Raw genomic sequence first — 24,234 nt, forward strand, 5'->3', positions numbered from 1 at the left:
CTTTAGCTTATGCTTGTTTTGGGGGCTAGTCCCCTTCACTTTTCTCTTCAGCATATAAAAGGCATGCTCGATTGGGTTCAGATCAGGTGATTGACTTGGCCACTCAAGAATTCACCATTTTTTAGCTTTGAAAAATTCATTTGTTTTGGCAGTATGTTTGCCCTGCTGTGGAATTAACTGCCGGTCATTGAGTTTTGAGGCAATTGTCTGAACTTGAGCAGATAGGATGTGTCTATACACTTCAGAATTCATTATGCTACTACGATCAGCAGTTGTATCATCAATGAAGATAAGTGAGCCAGTACCTTCAGCAGCCACACATGCCCAGGCCATAACACCCCCACCACCATGTTTCACAGATCAAGTGGTATGCTTTGGATCTTGGACAGTTCTTTCTCTCCGCCATACCTTGCTCTTGCCATCACTCTGATATAAGTTAATCTTAGTCTCATCTGCCCACAAGACCTTTTTCCAGATCTGTGGTTGCTCTTTTAAATATTTCTTGGCAAACTGTAGCATGGCCATCCTATTTTTGCGGCTAACCAGTGGTTTGCATCTTGCAGTGTAGCCTCTGTATTTCTGTTCATGAAGTCTTCTGCGGACAGTGGTTATTGACAAATCCACTCCTGAAGAGCGTTTCTGATCTGTCGGACAGGTGTTTGGGGATTTTTCTTTATTATGGGGAGAATTCTTCTGTCATCAGCTGTGGAGGTCTTCCTTGCCTGCCAGTTCATTTGTGATAAGTAAGGTCACCAGTGCTCATTTTGTTCTTAATGATATTCCAAACAGTTGATTTTGGTAAGCCTAAGGTTTGGCTGATGTCTCTAACAGTTTTATTATTGTTTCCCGGTCTCATAATGGCTTCTTTGACTTTCATTGGCACAACTTTGGTCCACATGTTGATAAACAGCAATAAAAGTTACCAAATGTGATGGAAAGAATGGAGGAAAGACTAGGTGCTGAGAGCTCTGTCATACTTGCATTAAGGAGGCATTTAAACACACCTGAGCAATTACAAACACCTGTGAAGTCATGTGTCCCAAACATTATGGTGCCCTGAAAGGGGGGGTCTATGTATAAACACAATTGTAATTTCTACATGGTGAAACCACAATGTATAAAAATACCCTTTAATAAAATCTGACAATGTGCACTATAACCATATGTGATTTTTTTTTTCTATTAAAAATCTAAAACTGTGGAGTACAGAGGCAAATAAATAAATGATGGATCTTTGTTCCAAACATCATGGAGGGCACTGTAATTCTACGATTCTACGATATTTACAAGATGCAGGATTGCAATTACATGGATAGGTTAGAGGGCCAGTGAAAACTAAGGCAACTTAATGAATGTAAATTTGTGATGGATTTGGAAGAGGTTTATAACGAGAAACTGTTTTCAGTGGTAAAAACACTTGATAAACAGCATAAATTCAAAGTCACCAGCAAAAATAATAATGTTGACATTAAACTTTTTCAGTCCGGCTTCTGTCTTCAAAAGTATATTTGAGTCTTGAAAGGCAATTTAAAAATTGCAGTGATTTAGCAAAATGGCAGGAAGTGGGAAAAGTCAATGCAGATCAGTTAAATTGCCGTTTTCCATATTGGATTATTCAGTTTCTATGAATTTGTGATAAGTGTCATATTTTAAATGATCCAACTGATTTGAAGTTAAATTCGGCATACTAATGACAGAGGGTTCACAATTTATTTGCTGAGGTTGTAATTTGAATTTGTGCAAACATATTTAAATATTTGTAGGTGTTCACAGTTGTTCACTGAAGACTTTCAGTGGTAGAAAAAAATGAGGAACAGAAAATTTAGGAAACGAAGGGTAGAAAAATAAAGGAACAATTTTTATGGATCATTCATGGAATGCTTTTGTGCAGTTATATTTGGATTCATGAAAAAAGCCAATTTCCATCTTTACTGAATGCTATTGCAATAAAATTGTATATATCTTGCATTTAAATACTTATTTTTCTGTTGCTTCTAGGTTCTGCTACTCCTGTTCAAAGCCCTTCTGTTCAGGTGCACAGAAACCTTGTGTCTACCTTTTCTACAAGTCAACCAGTCACCCAAATTCTCTACACAACTCAGACCCAGTGTGTTACCCCGCTGCCTCCTGTGATAAGTACACCTGTCCAGCATCGTCAGTATTGTACTATTGCAAACAAAGCAATACAACCTAATACTGTACTAACATCTACTGTTCATCCAATTTTTCATTCTGGAGTAACCACAGCAGTTTCTGGAAATGCTTTAGTTCAAGTTGCAGCAAGCAAAGTTAGTTCTGCAGTGCAGCTGCCCACCATGACCGCCTCTGTTCATCTTCCCCGCGTTGCAGTTGCTCACCAATCTCTAGCCGGACAGCAACCAGCCTGTTCAACCTCGACGGTTTCTGTTCTGCATCCGACGCTGCCTAATTCTCAATTTGCTTCAAGAACACAACCCATTACAAGTTCTGCCTTATTTTCCCAAGGACCACTGATTCAGTCTTCTACTGCCCAACCTGTGCAGGTGCACCTTCAATACACAGCAGCTCCCACCACTGTTGTATCAGCTGCTGCACTTCAGCTACCAAGCAATCAGACTTTTACCATTGCAGGCAGCCAAAACTCTTCACAGACATTTCAAAATATGAGTTCAACGCCATTAACCATTGTCAGCAATTCCACCCAGCTTCAACAGCAACAACCCCAACAAAGTGTTCAAGTGATAGTAGGACATCAAGGCCAAGTTTACCCTGCCAGTTTTCATCAGATTGTTCTAACAAATCCAGGTGGAATTTCTTCTGCCCAAATGCCGCCATCTTCTTTGGTGAGCCCAAGTACTTGTGGGCAAATGGTTTCTGTCCAGCAACCCCCAATTCAAGTCCATGTTCAACAGCCTTCCATGGTAGGCCCGCAACCTAATACAGGTGAAACCAGCGTAATTAAACAGTTATTACTTCCTAAACCACCACCTCATTCACAAACTGGCAAACTCCTACTTCCTGTTCCGCAAGTACCATCTTCTGTTACCAGGGCTCAAAGTCCTCAGATAGTTTATCAAATGATGGCCAACACAGTACCGAGTGCTCAACCCCAATCTCAGCAGCTGGTTATGAGTCAACCAAACTTGCAAATTGTACAACCACACGGAGGTCTACAAACTGTGCAATTTATTCCTGGCCAGTTCATTTCTACCACCAGCCCAAACACCATTCTCCAGGGATCGCCTCTAAATCAACAAGTCACGGTCACTGTCGTACCAAATACCAATTTAACCAACACAGATGTGAACCAAGTAAATACAAACTCAAACAGTCTTTCCGGAGACTTTAGTGGAAAGCCAGTCACCAGTACTCAACCTGTCCAGCCGTCGTGTACTACTATCAACCAAAGCAACTCAATGGTAGATGAGCTTGAAGGAGAGAAAAAAGTTTGTCAGAAAACTGATGATGTGAAAATGTTTAATTCGCAATCTCAAGAGCAAACATTTGGACAGATAGAAAATGCTCCTGTGACCAATGCTTACAATTCGAGCAATGGACACATAAATGGAAAACTTGATCAGACTGGAAAACTGCTTAATGGGGAAAGTAAGAAGGCGAGCCCCAGCTCAGGGATGAATCATTGTAATTCTGTGGGAACCACATCAGTTTTACAGGAATCAAAAGCTAGCAGCGAGAGAAACTTGACAAATGGAGATCCAATTTTAGAAAAAGCTGGTGCAGTAGAAATTAAAAATGCATTAAAAAGACCTATGATCAATGGGGATTCTGATTTTGCTAAAGGTGATCGTTCACACTTGGGAAAGGATGTTCCCAGTGAGAAATTAGTAGGGTCTAACCACTTGGGGAATGGGGAGATTCTGAACCAGGAGCAGCAGGATGTTCAGTGTCATCTGGATGGTGAGAATAGTCAACTGGGAAAAATGTGCAATGGACCTTCTTCAGTTTCCAGTTCGAAATTGCATGGACACACTACAGTAATAGTACCAAATCCTACAGTTCAATCACACCGGAACTCCATATTATCGACTGGAACGTCAGCAGTCACTTTTAACGTAACCATGCCTCAGCCTCAACACAATGGCAATGTGCTTGTACAGTCCAACTCTCCAGAGTCTTTGCAAGTGATCACCTGCCAGAACAGCAATGCAGTCTCTGCGTCAAAGCTTTCTACCTGTGAAGGTCAGCCATCTCGCCAAGCAATCAAGAGGCCTGGTGACGACGCGACTGGTGTTTCCATGGCAGGTATCCCAAATAAAGTAGGGGTGAGAATCATGACTGTTAGTGACCCTACAAAATCTGGTAGCAACACCATGATGGTGGCTGTTCCCGCTGGAGCCACCATTAATACAGCAACAATAGCAGTAAGTATATAAGATGCGCTATGAATTTAAATTATTCCAAAATAATTTAAAAGATGCTTATAGGGCTTTGGCCTGATTTGAGCATTTAAGGAAATTCCTGTATCCCAGTTGACAATACATGCAATATATGTACAATAATTGTCTAGGGTATTAAGAAATTACTTATAATTTGATTTATTCATTTAGTCAACGTATGTAGCGCTTGTTATTTAAACGGGTAACCTTGGAAACAACAAGCCATTAGATCTTGGAAAATGAAAAATACGAAGAAACATTGAAAAAAACCCTTCATAAATGCAAACCCAAAGAAAGGGGAATATATTAAATTAAAAATAAATTGAGGTAGGTCATTGGTGGAATGTCTCAAAAGTGCGACATTTTGCAGGACAAAACAACCAAATCGAATGTGGAAAAGTTACAATGTAGAAATGAGCACCAGAGATGAATGATGAAGGCTTAATGGTAAAATTTTAATTAAATATTAGACAAAGTGGGAACCGTTGGGTTGCTGACACATGCAAGGCCTGGTCCCCCAACTCAAACCGCTCCACAACGCAATATTGCACCACTAAATCGTAGCCCCCACGGGAGGCATGGTCCCCCAACTGAAGCCGTTCCCGAACGTAAGATTGCAGCACTCCCCTGCCTCTCTCAACACTGGACTTTAAAATAAAATCCAATTGCACTTCCCCTGTCTGCCGCAGCAGGTCCAATTGCAATACCAATTTGCCTTCCCCCTCCTGTTGAAGCACTTGCTGTGATATCCCATTAAGGTGAAAAGTTCAAAGTGTTCCTGTCTTGCAATTTTGTATCGAAGTGTGTTGGAAACTGGCAGGAAGGATTTTAAGAGTAAAAATCTTGTTAAAGTTGGCATTTTTAAAGCTTCAATCATCAATGACGTGAAATATAGCATCATCACGGAAAACTCCTGGAAAAAGGCTCTCTGAGAAGCTGTGATGTCATTGTGGTACTCGGCAACTTGAGAGCCCATTGTGATTGGTGCACTGTGAGGCATTGTGACATAACTGGAAGCTGCTGGAAAAAGGCTCTGAACAGCTGAGGTCACCGTTGGCAACGTCTCATTGTGCACTTGACAGCTTGAGAGCACATTGTGATTGTTGCACTGTGGCATTGTGACATAATCACTGGAAGCGACTGGAAAAAACTGCTCTCTGTGAGAAGCTGTGGTTACATTGGCAACGTCCCATTGTGATGTCATTTGTAAATTAGATCCATTGTGATTGGACATCTGTGAGATGGCATTGTGACATCACTGGAAGCTGCTGAAAAAAGGGCTCTCTGAGAAGAGATTTTTGGCTTTAAAGAAAACTTTAATCATGAATAACGTGAAATATAGGATGACATCTTAGGTGAACCTGAGTACGGCGTGGACGGGAGAAATGTGAGTTAGTATATGTAAAACTTAAAGCGTTTTGAGGAAGATACAAAACATACAGGCAGTCACATACAAGATGAGACTTTTATAGGTATACTAGACCAAGTGCAGACCCGTTGAGTCTGCTCCCCCAACGCAGCCGTTCCCTACCCGTAGCCCCCACGGGAGACGTGGTCCTCCAACTCAAGCGGTCAAGAATCAGCAGTGCGGCTGTTTTTAAATGGCGTCTTTGAGGCGAGATGCGGGTGCCAGCAGTCGTTATGGTCGCGTGAGTGAGTGGGGGGGGGAGGGGGGGGAGAGGGGAGAAGGATTTTTTTTTAAATGTGTACATAAACACGACAACATTTAATGAGGAGTGGATACTTGGAATGAAAAGTGAAATCTCTACCGAAATGGGGGGAAAAATCGGCAGTTCTAGGTCGGGTGTTGGCGTGGCAACGAATCAAAGGCTGGCAGCCACAAGTCAGAAACACACACAGCCAGACACACACAGAGTTTTAAATATAGATAGATATATACATACACACACACACATATATATATACATACATATATACACATATGTATATACACAAATATGAAACAATCTTATTTGGATGATCTGAAATCAAAGCATATAATTAGTTAGTTACCTAATTGTAGCTAATTACAAAATTCAATTACTAGATACATCGAAAATAGGTGCAGGAGTAGGCCATTCGGCCCTTCAAGCCTGCACCGCCATTCAATATGATCATGGCTGATCATCCAACTCAGTATCCCGTACCTGCCTTCTCTCCATACCCCCTGATCCCTTTAGCCACAAGGGCCACATCTAACTCCCTCTTAAATATAGCCAAAGAACTGGCCTCAACTACCTTCTGTGGCAGAAAGTTCCAGAGATTCACCACTCTCTGTGTGAAAAATGTTTTTCTCATCCCGGTCTTAAAGGATTTCCCCTCGATCCTTAAGCTGTGACCCCTTGTCCTGGGCTTCCCCAACATCGGGAACAATCTTCCTGCATTTAGCCTGTCCAACCCCTTAAGAATTTTGTACGTTGCTATAAGATCCCCCCTCAATCTCCTAAATTCTAGCGAGTACAAGCCAAGTCTATCCAGTCTTTCTTCATATGAAAGTCCGGACATCCCAGGAATCAGTCTGATGAACCTTCTCTGCACTCCATCTATGGAGACCAAAACTGTATGCAATACCCCAGGTGTGGTCTCACCAAGACCCTGTACAACTGCAGTAGAACCTCCCTGCTCCTATACTCAAATCCTTTTGCTATGAATGCTAACATACCATTCGCTTTCTTCACTGCCTGCTGCACCTGCATGCCTACTTTCAATGACTGGTGTACCATGACACCCAGGTCTCGTTGCATCTCCCCTTTTCCTAATAGGCCACCATTTAGATAATAGTCTGCTTTCCTGTTTTTGCCACTAAAGTGGATAACCTCACATTTATCCACATTATACTGCATCTGCCATACATTTGCCCACTCACCCAGCCTATCCAAGTCACCTTGCAGCTTCCTAGCATCCTCCTCACAGCTAACACTGCCCCCCAGCTTAGTGTCATCCGCTAACTTGGAGATGTTGCATTCAATTCCCTCGTCCAAATCATTAATATATATTGTAAATAGCTGGGGACCCAGCACTGAGCCTTGCGGTATCCCACTAGTCACTGCCTGCCATTGTGAAAAGGACCCGTTTACTCCTACTCTTTGCTTCCTGTTTGCCAGCCAGTCCTCTATCCACATCAATACTGTACCCCCAATACCCGTGTGCTTTAAGTTTGTATACTAATCTCTTATGTGGGACCTTGTCGAAAGCCTTCTGAAAGTCCAGATATAACAAATCCACTGGTTCACCCCTATCCACTCTACTAGTTACATCCTCGAAAAATTCTATAAGATTCGTCAGACCTTTCGTAAATCCATGCTGACTTTGTCCAATGATTTCACCACTTTCCAAATGTGCTGCTATCCCATCTTTAATAACTGACTCTAGCAGTTTCCCCACTACCGATGTTAGACTAACTGGTCTGTAATTCCCCGTTTTCTCTCTCCCTCCCTTTTTGAAAAGTAGGGTTACATTAGCTACCCTCCAATCCTCAGGAATGACTCCAGATTCGAAAGAGTTTTGAAAAATTATCACTAATGCATCCACTATTTCTGGAACTACTTCCTTAAGTACTTTGGGATGCAGCCTATCTGGCCCTGGGGATTTATCGGCCTTTAATTCATTCAATTTACCCATCACCACTTCCCGACTAACCTGGATTTCACTCATTTCCTTCATCTCCTTTGACCCGCGGTCCCCTGCTATTTCCGGCAGATTATTTATGTCTTCCTTAGTGAAGACAGAACCAAAGTAGTTATTCAATTGGTCCGCCATATCCTTGTTCCCCATGATCAATTCACCTGTTTCTGACTGCAAGGAACCTACATTTGTTTTAACTAATCTCTTTCTCTTCACATATCTATAAAAACTTTTGCAGTCAGTTTTTATGTTCCCTGCCAGTTTTCTTTCATAATCTATTTTACTGTTCCTAATTAAGCCCTTTGTCCTCCTCTGCTGGTCTCTGAATTTCCCCCAGTCCACTGGTAGGCTGCTTTTTCTGGCTAATTTGTACGCTTCATCTTTTGCTTTGATACTATCCCTGATTTCCCTTGTTATCCACGGATGCACTACCTTCCCTGATTTATTCTTTTGCCAAACTGGGATGAACAATTTAAACATCTATCCATTTCTTAAGAAAAGGTTAACATTTTTAAATAGCCTAATTGTCCAAATAACATTCACACAGGAATTCACAATATAACATGATATTTACATCTCATTGTCATTAATTTATAGGCCACATGGAAGGAATTTAGTGTTTAATTCCCGTAAATGAATGGCCATTTTAATCATCTTGCAAGTGAGATTTTGTGGAACGCGATCGATTGGAACATTGCGGTTTGTGGTGAATTTAAACCCCATATCGGTAGGAAAAACACAGACAGTTCGTATGGGGCCCAAATCACATTTTCGCAACATTAAATTTTGATTAAAGAAATCCTAAGAAGCAAGTTTATATGTAAAATAAACGACTTACCTTGTGTTCTGTCCCATATGTGAGATCCGTCCCATTGTCGGAGTTGACGACGTTAGAAGTAGCTTTTTATTTTCCTCCAGCGCTGAAATTGTCCCGCGGTTTAAAAAAAAATAATTCTGAGAACGGCAGTCGGAACGAATTTTCAGCATCAGGTAGAAGCCCGCGAAAATACATCTCGGACAGGCAGGAGAAAACAGCATTTTTATTCCCCCCCCCCCCCCCCGCATCAAAGGCGCCAAAGTCGCGCACATGGCCAGTGGCAGAACTGCTGCGCTGCTGAAGGTAAGTTTTGTAACATACCTAAATAGTGGGATGGGCCGTTAAATCTTTTTTAAATGTGATATTAAATTAGTGCAATCAAGTTATAAACCGCGAGGTCTTTTAAAATAAAAGGAATAGAACCAACGTCAATCAAGTGAGTGGAGCCAAGCGATCGGGGCCGAGAAAATGAATAAAAATAAGGCGGGCCAAGCCGATAGAGTGGGGCCTGAATAAAAGCAAGGCGGGCCGAGCCAAGCGAGCGGGGCCGAGAAAGTGAATACAAGCACGGTTAATCTGTTTTTAAAAACCGCGAGGTGTCTTAAAATAGATCTTATCTTTAAAGATGGCGAAAATGAAGCAGTCAGAATCAAGCATTGCAGAAGTCGTTGTTGAGTCGACCTCAAGCAGTGCAGAAGTGACCGTTGGGGAGCTGATGAAGCTGTTTTGAAATGAGGCCTTCCCCCTGACGTCACTGGAAGGTGGTGGAATATTCTGGTTCACTCTACCGTTGATGGGGGAGAGGTGGGGGGGGGTGCATTGTGACGTCACTGGAAGCTGGTGTTTTAAAAGATGGTTTTGGATTTTTTTGGAAACTTTAATCATGAATAACACGGGGGGGAGGGGGTGTGTGGCACTCGGCAGCTTGAGAGCCCATTGTGATTGGTGCACGGCGAGTGGCATTGTGACATCATCACTGCAAGCTCCTGGAAAAAGGCTCTCTGTGAGAAGCGGTTTTTGGCTTTTTTTTAAGCATTAATCATCAATAACGTGAAATATAGGATGAAACATAGAAAATAGGTGCAGGAGTAGACCATTCGGTCCTTCGAGCCTGCACCGCCATTCAATATGATTATGGCTGATCATCCAACTCAGTATCCTGTACCTTCCTTCTCTCCATACCCCCTGATCCCTTTAACCACAAGGGCCACATCTAACTCCCTCTTAAATATAGCCAATGAACTGGCCTCGGCCCAACTTCCTTCTGTGGCAGAGAGTTCCAGAGACTCGCCACCACTCTGTGTGAAAAATGTTTTTCTCATCTCGGTCCTAAAGGATTTCCCCTTTATCCTTAAACTGTGACCCCTTGTCCTGGACTTCCCCAACATCGGGAACAATCTTCCTGCATCTAACCTGTCCAACCCCCTAAGAATTTTGTACGTTTCTATAAGATCCCCCCTCAATCTTCTAAATTCTAGCGAGTACAAGCCGAGTCTATCCAGTCTTTCTTCATATGAAAGTCCTGACATCCCAGGAATCAGTCTGGTTTCACCAGTGTGGTGAAATCTTAAGTGAACCAGATTACGGCGTGGACGGGAAAAATGTGAGTAGGAATATCTAAAAATGTAAGCGCTACCGTGTTGCGTTTTGAGGAAGATACAAAGCATATAGATATACACACATACAACACACTTACAAGATGAGACTTTGATAGGTATATATACTAGACCAAGTGCAGACCTGTTGGATCTGCTCTCCCAACGCAATATTGCACCACTCACGCATAGCCCATAGTTACGCATATTTTTGGGTATCCGTATTTAAGTTACTTGCTACAGGATTCCCAATCTCTTGCTTTCTGCTGTAGCAACGTATTCATGCCAATAGGAATTTAATTGCAGCCATGTGTATATGCAATCAACTAATCTAATCTTCATGGTCAGTCCTGTTATGTTGCTGATCAATGGTAACCCACAGGATATTGATGGCTTGGGTCTTGACTTTGGCAATGCTGTTGAACTTTAAGATGGTTAGACTGTTATTAAATATATTTATTTTACAACTAATGGCTTCCAAAAAATAAATTGTCATTGCAGTTTTTAGGTGTTCATTGGATTTTGAAAGCTGCTATCTAAATGCTGTTTCTAAATATTTAAAGTATGCAGGAATGCAATAGCTGTCTATTGTGTTTACAATCGGTAAATCTTCCACACTTGATGTGCTGATAGGATATTTGTTTGTACTGTTTGATTCCTAGAAAATCTTTAATATACAGTACCTGTAGTAACAAAATCTCCAATCAGGGAACGATGTCTGGGGTTCTGAAGAGAAAATATTGGATTAAATTAAACAGAGTGATCACCGATGAACAGCTTGGGAAGTTGAAGCTTAACTTTGTTCTGCAACTCGGGGTAAACCAGCCTTTCAAGAGAGGCAATGTAGATTTGTGATGCGAAAGAAGAAAGTGTGGCCTTATCTCCTGCTTCAAGTATCTGGGTGTGATCTATCAGCAATGCTTGAGCAAGCAATGTGACTGGGGTGACATTAGCCTTGGAATGACAAGTATGGAATGATAATAAGCTATTAAATTCATTAACATACAGTTAAATTGTGTTTGAGAGAAGTATCTTCGGTTTAAACAAATATGACTGCTAATCTAGATTTGTTCTGAGTATTTTGGATTAGTTTTCACTGTTTATTCAATGATGAAGGGTAAATTGGGTGTAATAATATACTTTAGTTAGATGGTGAGAGAGATACAGAAGATGAAATATGATTCTTTCCACATTGTTTAGCTGATCACCTGTGCTTTACATATTCCTTCCATATACACCATAAATCTACTGTTAGCCATAGAAAAACTCACACATATTGTGGATTGGTGGAGTGGAGAATTAGAATTTTTGACAGGAAACATGATTTTTGGTTAGAACAGTAGAATTGTATTTTCTAAATACTGTAACCAATCACACAAACTTTAAAGACCTTCTCTGTGCAAATTGTGATCGTGCTTAGCTGTAATGATGTGGTAATAGGACTTGTGTATTAACTTTGGGAGCCTCTGCATAAAAATAATTTAAATTTAAATAGTGCACATTATGTTTTAACTGGCTATCTGCTCCAATTGGCAACAGTATTTCTGTGAGAGAACTGCAAAAATTCTCAGTTTAAACTGACTGTTCCAAAACACAATCAGTGTAGGTGGACTTTGCAGTTGGATAGCATATGTAGGAATTCAGTGAAAATAAATCAAGATTGTCATGAAAGCTATTTGAACAAAAGTATTTCCAACAGGATAGACCAAGGATGAGAACATTCACTAATGAATGGATGCAATATCATTATATTGGAATGTTGATGTTATCTGCTCAGTGGCCATGGTATGAGATCAGCCCGTTTCTTCTGAAATTCTCCAGTATGAAATTGTTAAATTCAAATAATATGTTTTCTCTTCTGAAAAAGTAATATTGGACATGGAAACTGCTGTTTAGCTTGCCTTAAATTGGTGTATCAATACTTGAGTTCCACAGCTATATCTTAAGGCAAGAAGAAACTGCCCTTATCAGACCAGCTGAAAATGCACCCAAATAATATCCAGGTTTTCACTTGACCACAGCTTTGCATGCAACACCAAGTCGTTCATCATAAATATAAGAGCCTTTATTTTAATTTTGTTTTTGTTGGTGCTGAATTAATTATTTTTCAACAATGCTGTAAACGGGTAGTACTAAAACTGATCTTGACTTTCAATGTGAATCAGACTTGGTTGTGAAGATCCATAATTATATAAAACATAGGTTGTAGAAATAGCTCAAGCATAACATGTGCAGTGTCCTCCATAATGTTTCGGACAAAGAACCATCATTTATTAATTTGCCTCTGTACGCCACAATTTGAGATTTGTAATTTAAAAAAATTGTATTCTTGAGTGGCCAAGTCAATCACCCAATCTGAACCCAATTGAGCATCCCTTTTATATGCTGAAGAGAAAGCTGAAGGGACTAGCCCTCAAAACAAGCATAAGTTAAAGATGGCTGCAATACCAACCTGGCAGAGCATCACCAGAGAAGACACCCAGCAACTGGTGATGTCCAAGAATTGCAGACTTCAAGCAGTCATTGCATGCAAAGGATATGCAACAAAATGCTAAACATGACTACTTTCACTTACATGACATTGCTGTGTCCGAAACATTATAGTGCCCTGAAATGGGGGGACTGTGTATAAACACTGCTGTAATTTCTACATGGTGAAACCAAAATGTACAATAATGGCCTTATGCACTTTGGCCACATGCAATTTTTTTCTATTACAAATCTCAAATTGTGGAGTACAGAGGCAAATAAATACATGATGGGTCTTTATCCCAAACATTACTGTACACTTATTGGTACTCCTAAATAATTGGCATCGTAATCTTTGAGAGGCATAATGAATGTACCAACTTTGGTAAATTTCAAGCTATAGATTAAGTATTATATTGTCACCACCATCACAACTACTGCATCTGAATGTAAAGTTAGTGTTAAATTATTATATTGCTAGATTTCATTTTGGCCTGTGTATATTGCGATTCGAATGGTCTTCTGCTGTCCTAGTATGAAATTGTTTAAGTCCTCATGGGCACAAGCTATTGAAGGTCCCCTGTGGCCAATGTCATTGCCTTAATGGGGTTTAACATGTCTGCTCATTTGCTGAATTATTGTAACCTTTGATTGCATATTATCACACATTTGCACACGATTACGATCCAGCAGTTTTTTTTAATCAATCTCTACAGTTTGTTATAAACTGAGAAAATTAAGCATTCATCTGTTTGACCAAGGAGCATATTTTCTGTTGAGATTTATTTGTAATTACTTGACATACCGTTTGATTGTATTTGTTATGATTTTCTCAAAACTTTGAAAAAACACCAGTTTGGTTCATAATGCTTTGGCTTGTTTACAGGGAGTTCCAAAAGTGGGTTCACCTGCTCCAGTGTCCGTTCAGCAGACAGTGAGCCAACACCCACACTCACAGATGTCCCCTGCAGCGGAACAGTTTACAGGGCACCAGACCTCTGTGGTTTCGGTCTCCTCTGCTGAAACGGAGTCAGTCAAGAAAACAAACCGGAGCTATAAGTGTCTGTGGAAAGACTGCAAGAGGTCAGTCACATATTCAAACTGCACGAAGCAGAGACCAACTCTAATTCCTGAGTGATTACTTTGTGTCTGCTTAGAAATGGTATTGCCAATATTGCTAAATGTGGCATCTCATCTGGGCAAATAGAATTTAGTTGCAAAATTACAATTTTGCAGCCATACTTATTAAATGTTTGTTAAAATTTCAAGAATTAGTTTAGAGATACAGCACAGGAACAAGCCCTTCGGCCCACTGAGTCCGCAACGACCAGGGATCACCCACACTTACACTATCCTACACAAATTCCAATCTTTACCAAAGCCAATTAACCTACAAACCTTTGGAGTGTTGAGCGGGAACCGGAGCTACAGGAGAAAACCCACACAGGTCACAGGGAGAACGTACAAACTCCATAGAGACAGCACCCGTAGTCAGGATCGAACCGGGGTCTCTGGTGCAGTATGGCACCAGCTCTACCATTGCACCACTGTACTGTCCTATTGTATTGATATTATTGCCAATGTCTAAAACAAAATTACTTTATCATGAAAGTAGTAGTGAACCGGATACATTAAGACCAATTGTGACCGAAGAGTGTTAAATTACCGTATTTCCCGGCAATGAAGACACACCTGCGTCGAAGACGCACCCCTAATTTAAGTTGCTAAGTTGAAAAAAGGATGGCCAGACAGGATCAAGGGTTTGGTTTAGTTCAGGGGTCGGCAACATCGCCTGTGTGCCCTGGAACAGGCTGCAGTTCCCAGATCCCTCGCATCTCCGGGACTAGCTGCAGTTCCCAGGTCACCTGCCCCAGGACTGGCTGTAGCGCCCAGGTCGCCTGCCCTGGGACTAGTAGAGAGAGAGAGAGAGAGAGAGAGCCCGGGACGGAGCAGCCAGCTTTCCGCCCAGTAGCTACCTGCCAACCACCACCTCCACTGGTTGCGCCTGTGCCAAAGGACACCGTGGCTGGCTGGCAGGCAGACTGGCAGAAGGCGCTGTGGTGGCGGCCGGTTCTGCTGTCTGGTCCTGGCGGCCGCTCGCAGCCACCCGAGCTACTTCCCTCCCCAGGCTAGACTCCCCACACGCTGTGAAAGGAACTCTTTTCGCCCTCCCAGCGGTGCTGCCTTATACAGCCGCTTCCCACTTTACAGCTGCTTCCCATCAGCTGCCAGCAATGAGGGATAGACTTGGCTGTCCCTCAGTACAGCAACATCGTTCTTGATGTTGCTGTACTGAAGGATAACCAAGTCTATCTTTCTTGGCTAACAATCTAACCTTCGGTCTCCAAGACGCAGGTAAATTTTCGTGCCTTATTTTTGGGTAAAAAATAACGTCTTCATTACTGGGAAATACGGTAAGCTATTAAACAGCTGATTCAGTGGTAGGTTCAACATACAAGATGCTGTAAATACAATTATATCATAACCGGTTCTTGTTCAAAACTGCCCTACCTGGAACATAGCAGAAATGTTATCTGATCCGTTCCTTCTGCAAGAAGATAAAGTCTTTGTGAGAATTATAACTAGCTGTGACTTTGAAACCCATATTAGGTTCAAAGGTTCAACTTTAATAACCAGCAGTTGAACTCTTTCCTCATCTAGTTCCCACACTACCCCTCCATCACAACTATGCAAGTGTCTGAGGGCTCTTCCTCTTTCCATTGAATATACATCCTCCATTGTGCATTAATCTGCCCTTGTCTCGCTAGCCCACCCATACCCTTCTAGCTTTACTTCCCACCCTCTGTCTTGCCCCCTCTTCTGCCATATCCATGCTGAATATTTGTTTTCTAGGCTGATTGAATGGAAAATATTAGACAGTATCTCAAGCTTGATTGCCGCATTAATCTTAGTGATCTTAGATGATCTTCGTGATGGCAGTGGTAGTCTATATGTACAGTCGCTCCCCCTGTCCACCCTATCTCTTTGTTTCCCTCACCTCCCCTTCCCCCTCCCCAAATATACAGAATGTTCCTCAGGAAAGGAAGTGAGGGAGCAGATAGGGAAGGCGATTAAATGGAGATATTTCCCTCTTATTCCCGTTCCCCATCTGCTCCCCCGCCCCTTTCCCGAGGGACATTCTGTATTTTTATGGCAACCTTGCTGTCCTAGATAGATTTGACAATCCCTTGCAAGGGAGATTCAGTCCCTTGCAAGGGATGACATTGAAACAGTAGATGTGGAGTCAGGGTGGATAGAACTAAGGAATTGTAAGGGTAAAAATACCCTAATGGGACTTATCTACAGGCCCCCAAACAGTAACCTGGACATAGGGTGCAAGTTGAATCAGGAGTTAAAATTTGCATGTAGCAAAGGTAATCCTGTGGTTGTTATGGGAGATTTCAACATGCAGGTAGACTGTGAAAATCAGGTTGGTACTGGACCCCAAGAAAGGGGCTTTGTAGAGTGCCTTTGTGATGGATTCTTAGAGCAGCTTGTATTGGAGCCTACCAGGGAGAAGGCAATTCTGAATTCAGTGTTATGTAATGAACCGCATTTGATAAAGGAACTTGAGGTTAATGAGCCATTAGGAGGTAGTGACCATAATATGGTCAAGTTTAATCTACAATTGAAGAGGGAGAAGGGTAGATCGGAGATGTCAGTGTTACAGTTGAATAAAGGGGACTATGGGGCCATGAGGGAGGAGCTGGCCAAAGTTGACTGGAAAGATACACTAGCAGGGATGACAGTGGAACAACAATGGCAGATATTTCTAAGAATAATACAGAAGGTGCAGGATCAATTCATTCCTAGGAGGAAGAAAGATTCCAAGGGGAGTAAGGGTGACCGTGGCTGACGAGGGACATCAGGGACAGTATAAAAATAAAAGAGAAGTACAATGTAGCAAAGATGAGCGGGAAGCAAGAGGATTGGGTAATGTTTAAAGAACAACAGAAGATAACTAAAAAGACAATACGGGGAGAAAAGATGAGGTAGAATGGTAAGCTAGCCAAGAATATAAAGGAGGATAGTAAAAGCTTCCTTAAGTATGCGAAGAGGAAAAAAAATAGTTAAGATGAAAGTTGGACCCTTGAAGACCGAAAAAGGTGAATTTATTATGGGGAACAAGGAAATGACAGATGAGTTGAACAGGTACTTTGGATCAGTCTTCACTAAGAACTGAAGGACATCCACATTAGGCAGGAAATGATGTTGGGTAGACTGAAGGCTGATAAATCCCCAGGGCCTGGTGGTCTGCATCCCAGTGTACTTAAGGAAGTGGCTCTAGAAATTGTGGATGCATTGGAGATAATTTTCAAAAGTTCTATAGACTCAGGATCAGTTCCTGTGGATTGGAGGATAGCTAATGTTATCCCACTTTTTAAGAAAGGCGGGAGAGAAAAAAAGGAATTATAGACCAGTTAGCCTGACATCGGTGTTGGGGAAGATGCACGAGTTAATTATAAAATATGAAATAGCCGCACATTTGGATAGCAGTAACAAGGATCGGTCCAAGTTGTCAGCATGGATTTACGAAGGGGAAATCATGCTTGACTAATCTTCTGGAATTTTTTGAGGATGTAACTAGGAAAATGGACAAGGGAGAGCAAGTGGATGTATTGTAGCTGGACTTTCAGAAAGCATTTGATAAGGTCCCACATAGAAGATTAGTGGGCAAAATGAGGGCAGATGGTATTGGGGGTAGAGTGCTGACATGGATAGAAAATTGGTTGGCAGACAGGAAACAAAGAGTAGGGATTAACGGGTCCCTTTCAGAATGACAGGCAGTGACTAGTGGGGTACCGCAAGGCTCGGTGCTGGGACCACAGCTATTTACAATATACATCAATGATTTGGATGAAGGGATTCAAAGTAACATTAGCAAATTTGCAGATGACACAAAGCTGGGTGGCAGTGTGAACTGTGAGGAGGATGCTTTGAGAATGCAGGGTGACTTGGACAGGTTGGGGGAGTGGGCAGATGCATGGCAGATTAAGTTTAATGTGGATAATGTGAGGTTATCCACTTTGGTATCAAAAACAGGAAGGCAGATTACTATCTAAATGGCGTCAAGTTGGGAAAAGGGGAAATACAACAGGATCTGGGGGTCCTTGTTCATCAGTCTATGAAAGTAAGAATGCAGGTGCAGCAGGCAGTGAAGAAAGCGAATGGCATTTTGGCCATTATAACAAGAGGATTCGAGTATAGGAGCAAAGAGGTCCTGCAGTTGTACAGGGCCCTGGAATATTGTGTGCAGTTTTGGTCCCCTAATTTGAGGAAGGACATTCTTGCTATTGAGGGAGTGCTGCGCAGGTTTACAAGGTTAATTCCCGGCATGGCGTGACTGTCATATGCTGAGAGAATGGAGCGGCTGGGCTTGTATACTCTGAAGTTGAGAAGGATGAGAGGGAATCTTATTGAAACATATAAGATTGTTAAGGGTTTGGACATGCTAGAGGCAGGAAACATGTTCCCGATGTTGGGAGAGTCCAGAACCAGGAGCCACAGTTTAAGAATAAGGGGTAAGCCATTTCAAACGTAGACGAGGAAACACTTTTTCTCACAGAGAGTTGTGAGTCTGTGGAATTCTCTGCCTCAGAGGGCGGTGGAGGCAGGTTCTCTGGATACTTTCAAGAAAGAGCTAGATAGGGCTCTTAAAGATAGCGGTGTCAGGGGATATGGGGAGAAGGCAGGAACAGGGTACTGATTGGGGATGATCAGCCATGATCACATTGAATGGCGGTGCTGGCTCGAAGGGCCGAATGACCTACTCCTGCACTTATTGTCTATTGTCCATTTAGACTTTAGTAACCCACCAGATTTGATTGTTGTTGAGTAAGATGACCTCAGTTATGGCAGTAGTGGCCAGAATAGCAACAAGGAGATGAGCAATGATCATTTTATGATATTTACTAACCAAAGGCAGGATTGATAAGAGGCTTTGTATAATTACCTTTTTCACAACGTTAAAGTTGAGGCTTTAACTATCTTTACATGGTTAATGTAAAGTTACATTAGTAAATGTACCTTATATTGATTTTTGCTTTGGTTACTTACAGGTGGTTTGAGATGCCCTCCCAGGTGTTTTACCATGCAGCTACTGAGCATGGAGGGAAAGATGTGTACCAAGGTCAATGTCTGTGGGCAGGCTGTGAGCCACTCCCTCGGCAAAGACTGTCCTTTATTACACACTTGCAGGTAATATGACTTGCAGTTAAGTTTACTACCTATCTAGTTTAAAACAATTGCTGTGGTTTTTTCTAATTGTCATTGTGTGCACAAATAGCACGAAGCATGTGTAGGAAAGAATCAAATTGGTGAGAGATTTTTGATGAATTCCTTTTTCACCATAACATGGAAACACGTTATTAGAGTTGCGAAAATTGGACTCAAAGCATTTAAATATAATAAAGCTTCAGAATTCCAATTCCCCCCAATTCTTGAGTATCTGATCCACTGTACCATTAGACAATAATCAATTAATAATTGGACAGTCTATTATGCAATTAGACATTGAAGAATTAACCAATTAAATAGTCCCATTGTTAGCTACAAATCTCAGTTGTGATTAGTTTTTAAAAAGTCAAAGCGAAACAAAGTAATGGAGTTGTGGACATTTAGCCAATATCACCATCTATTATAAATATTCCCTTTGGCATGTGCATTTCTTTCAGTCAGATCAGATAGATTTTCATGTATTGAGATGGGGCTTCAAAGTACACAATGTAAAATTTGAGTTTTCAGAAATTCAGGAAAAATAGAATAATATTCACAAGTGGTAAGGCCAACTGAAAGTTGTTACCCCAAGTTTTGATACTGATAACATTCGAGCATCAGCTTATAGAGGAGCACCAAAACATGTTGGCCTGACCTGCTTCCAGAGGTCACTGCATTCTTGTGGGCGTTAACTAGATTCTTATCAAATAAGCTTCCCCCAGTCTCTATGAGCCTAGTGATATGGGGGATTTGGGAGCAACACAGTTACTCAAATACATGCCATATTCATGTAGTGGCCATGGAAAGGAATAATAAAAGACACAAAAATGCTGGAGTAACTCAGCAGATCAGGCAACATGGAGAACATGGATAGGTAATGTTTTGGGTCGGAGCCCTTCTTCAAACTGACTGGGGTAGGGGGGGAAGAAAGCTGGACGAGGTGGGAGCAGGACCAATATTGGCAAGTAATTTTTAAAAGAAGTTGCTTGAAACGCATGTGGCTGCGGTAGTGAGTCTGGGCCAGAATATGGTCATAGAACAGGAGAGCAGCTAGAATCATGGAGGAACAGTGACAGAGGGTCTCAAAGAACTCCCATCAAACAGGTGGTTCTTTAGTTTAACTGAACAGCAAATGAAGGCATACTCTGTGCAGCATATTTGCGGTTTCCAATCGATGTTATGTTGTGGAGTTTGGAAGTTTACTGTAAATGGATTACTACTTTTTTCCTTTATAATACATGCACTAAAGATACGAAAACATTAGGTGAATGAAGATTATGCTAATATCATTGTGAGACCACAGCAATTTTTTTTTCTAACCATTAAGAAGCACACGATGCAGGTTTAGGCTAAATAGGTACTTGGACAGGATACCGATTTTTGTTCTTATTTATTTTCGAAGGAAATGCTGTACTTTCCTGGGCAACATTAGGTAGGGAAGGTTTACTTAGTGGTTATGATATTACCTCGACATTCTTTCTATCTCGTGTTCGAAAAGGATGGTTGCTACAAGAAGAGTGCAGTTTAAGATCAGGGTGATCAAAATACCTACTTGACAGACACAAATAAGAAAATTGAAATTCTTTATTAAACAGAGGTGGGGAGAAGGAACATATTTTAATGAAATATTTAAGGATGTCATAAGACAATGCATTAAGAATAGGATGATTCAGTTGAATTTCGATACTGTAGAAATTTAATATTTTCACTGTTCAAAACATCAGTCATTGTTTTATTAATTATGTAATTTAAATAGGACAAACACTGTTCGCGGGAGACTTTGCTCAATGGACTGAAGAGGTTGGAGCAGAAAGCACAAATTAATAATACACAAGGTGCAATAAGGTAAATGCCCCCCTGGTCTGGTACTGATTATTCAATGTATGATGGTACTGTTAAAACGTGGGTTCCTATTGCAGATGCTCATCTAATTGATCCTCCATCTAGGCTTTCTGTTAGTGAATTCTGACTGGAGAACTGACTTTTTTTCACAGCAAGCAAAAAGCTGGCACAAAAACAGTGAGTTGAATAATGGTTTTCTCTGTTGTGATCTTGTATGGCTCTGTGACAGATTGTACATGCACACCTATGTGCTTGAAGTGAGTGGGCAGTTTTGTTGGTTGGACTGGGATATGACATACAACGCTGAGCAGGGTAGGTTAGAAAAAAGAGCAGTTCTTTTGATTTATTGGAGTGTGTGTATTGAGAAAAAAAAATCTGTGTTACAAGGTTAACTATTTTCTAGATTCTATTGTAATGATTCTGTTCTTCACTGGGAGATATTCGCAAGGCAATTTTATCGAGCATTGTTTTAAAATTTTAACGCATGTTTCTTAACAAAAGAAAGGATGTCAGGGTTTATTAGATTTATCAGAATATTTGTAGAGTGAGAGACTAGTTAGGTAGAGGGCAGAGAAAAGATTGTTCCTTAGCACAGAGAAAGAGAAAGCTAGATGTAATAGGAGTATTCAAAACCTTGAAGCGTCTTGACAGATTAAATACATTTTTTTCTCTCTAATGTTGGAAAGTTGGACAATTTAAGGTCACAGCATTCAGGGAATTTGCAAAAACATCAGAGGTCGTAGAAAGAGAAAATTGCCTTTAGAAATACATTACCAGAAAGTGTTGAAGGAGATTAAATAACTTTTTAGTGCAACTGGATAAACATAATAAAGGGAGATTTGTTGGACTAGTAGGAAATCACTTGGTATTGGACAGCTCAAAGAAATGATGTAGATATAACAGGCAACCTTCTGAGTTTAGTTTACTTTAGAGATAAGTTCAGAGGTTCATAATACAGATACAGCATGGAATCAGGCCTTCAGCCCACTGAGTCCCCACTAGCCATTGATTACCCATTCACATTAATTCTGTGTAATCCCTCTTTCACATCCACTTCTTATACACTGGGAGCAATTTACAGTGGACAATTACCTTACAAGCCCCTACGTCTTTGAGATGTGGGAGGAAACCAGAGGCACCGAAAATAAACTTGCACGGTCACAGGGAGAACATGCAAACTCCACACAGCGAGCACTTGGTTAGGAATGAATCTAGGCCTCTGACGCAACAACCCTAGCAGCTGCTAATAAATTGCCCTGAATCATGATATATTAAAAAGATTGAACTTCAGTCTTTTTTCCTTTCCAATTTGCACCAAAGTCCTTAAAATCTGACAAGGACACAATTGTTGTTCATTATTTTCTGTCACTGTTTCTTTGTACTTTGCCCACAAATTACTTTGCAACAAAAGCATTGTCTAAAATAGGGGTGGACCTGATCTTGAAGCGATGTTACATTGCAAATCATTAAATCTAAATCCATTCCCCCAGAATGCTGCGCTGGTGGTTCATTTATGACTGGCTTTGAACTGGCATCTAAAGTGGTGACACAGGTTATCTGTATCTCAGAGTCAGGCTCAGTACTTATACCATGATTAATGCTTCCCCTGAAACAATTTCCAATGATTGTTTATGATCTTTGTCTTTCATTTTAGAAATGTAAAGGTTGGAGAAGGAACACCTGTAGTTCCTATTTCAGTACAAAGCAGGTTGTTCTATGTTACAGAATCTGCTAACACCTGTCAACTACAGTTTAGTGAATTTAACACATTTGGGCTTGGAGTTTAATAACCATAATCGGTTAAAATGCTCTGATGCAATACCAGAGAGGATATAGGCATCATACATGAAGTTCGAGAGCCATGAAAGAGATCATTAGGTAAATGAATCTGGGGATAAGTGTGTTTGACAATTTCAGTAGCAGTTGAAGTAAGTCAGGGTAAATATGATTGGTTATTAGCTGCAAAGATTTAATGTTTACTTTTTATTTGTTAATAATCTGCTTCATGCTGGTCCACCAGTTCATTTCCATCCATCATTTCGTATTAAATCTGCAGATATTGTGCCTGACCGTGTTGATTGTCAGCCAAATTTCACTTAGTCTGTTGTAAGAAGCTATTCCTGAAACAGTTAAAGCTTTAAAATGTTTTGTGTTTGAATACAACTGTTTCGGTATGACTATGATTATCTTGAATTCAGTCTTTGTCTATTATAATGAATCCTTTTTTCACAGCAATCAATCTTACAAAATGGAATCTTATCTCAAAGTCCAGTTGATATTAGTTTATTGTCATGTACACCAGGGTGCAACAAAGCTCCTCGTTCACATGAAGCTCACAGAGTAAACAGTATACAACGCCAAATGCACTGGCCAAACAGTAGCGCAAGATGTACTGTAATCTGACCAGTCTATTAAGTTGTTTGAAAAAGTATGATGTTGTGAAATCCTTTCTTAAGAAGTATTAAAGCGGTGCTAGTGGATGCATTGAATTTAAATTTACATTAAATATTTAATAAAGTGCAATATCAATTGTTAATGAAGAAAGTCAAAGCACCAGGCTGAGCTGCATCCCGTTAGAATTATTTTCTATAACACATCTGTAGTAGTTGAAAGAATTTCTGTGCACTTGTTGAATACTATAAGATGCCATTGATCGCTTTCTTAATCAGCACGTCAGTGTGCAGGGTTGGGTTGCAGACAGGTTATTTTGAATGGGGAAAAATGGAAAAAAAGAGCGTATTACTAAAATGGGGAGAGATTGCAAAGTGGGTGTCCTTTGCATGTTTCGCAGAAGGCTAGTAGGCAGATACAGCAAGTAATTAGGAAAGCTAACAATGTGGTCCTTAACTGCAAGGGGAATTTTGCAAAAAGGTTTGGAGATTATGCTTCCATTACATAGGGTATTGTTGAGACCGCATCTTGAAAAATGTGTGGATTTGGTCTCCTTATTTAGGAAAGGATATTAATGTGATGGAAGAGTTTCGGCGAAGGTTTGCTGGACGAATGAAAATCAAAAGAACTGTAGATGCTAGGAATCTGGGGGGGAAAAAAAAGCAGGAAATGCTGGAAACGTATAACAGGTCAGATGGTATCTGTGGAATGTTTTGTGTTTGAGAAGCTTCTAGACCCCTTTCTAAACTAATACGTAGAATAGTCCTGTTGTCTTGTGGACAGTGGAGCAGGCTAAGCTTGTACTCGTGAGAATTTAAAGAATGAAAGTGGACTTGTATCTAAAAATCTGATGGGTTTTAGCAGTGTAAGTGTAGAGACAATGTTTGCGTGTGGGGAAAACCAA

At 40.9% G+C, this 24,234-nt stretch overlaps 1 protein-coding gene across 1 annotated transcript in view; it reads left to right on the forward strand.

Moving 5' to 3' along the window:
• Positions 1 to 24,234, forward strand: part of LOC129708821 (AT-rich interactive domain-containing protein 2-like) — a 159,474-nt gene that overhangs the window by 127,362 nt on the left and 7,878 nt on the right. Inside the window, exons 15-18 of the mRNA XM_055654824.1 lie at positions 1,999 to 4,361; positions 13,768 to 13,964; positions 18,941 to 19,079; positions 20,854 to 20,942. Coding sequence (XP_055510799.1) covers positions 1,999 to 4,361; positions 13,768 to 13,964; positions 18,941 to 19,079; positions 20,854 to 20,942 — 2,788 coding nt within the window. The remainder of the gene's footprint in view (positions 1 to 1,998; positions 4,362 to 13,767; positions 13,965 to 18,940; positions 19,080 to 20,853; positions 20,943 to 24,234) is intronic.

This window comes from Leucoraja erinacea, chromosome 24 (genome assembly GCF_028641065.1).
Source record: "Leucoraja erinacea ecotype New England chromosome 24, Leri_hhj_1, whole genome shotgun sequence".
NCBI lineage: Eukaryota > Metazoa > Chordata > Chondrichthyes > Rajiformes > Rajidae > Leucoraja > Leucoraja erinaceus.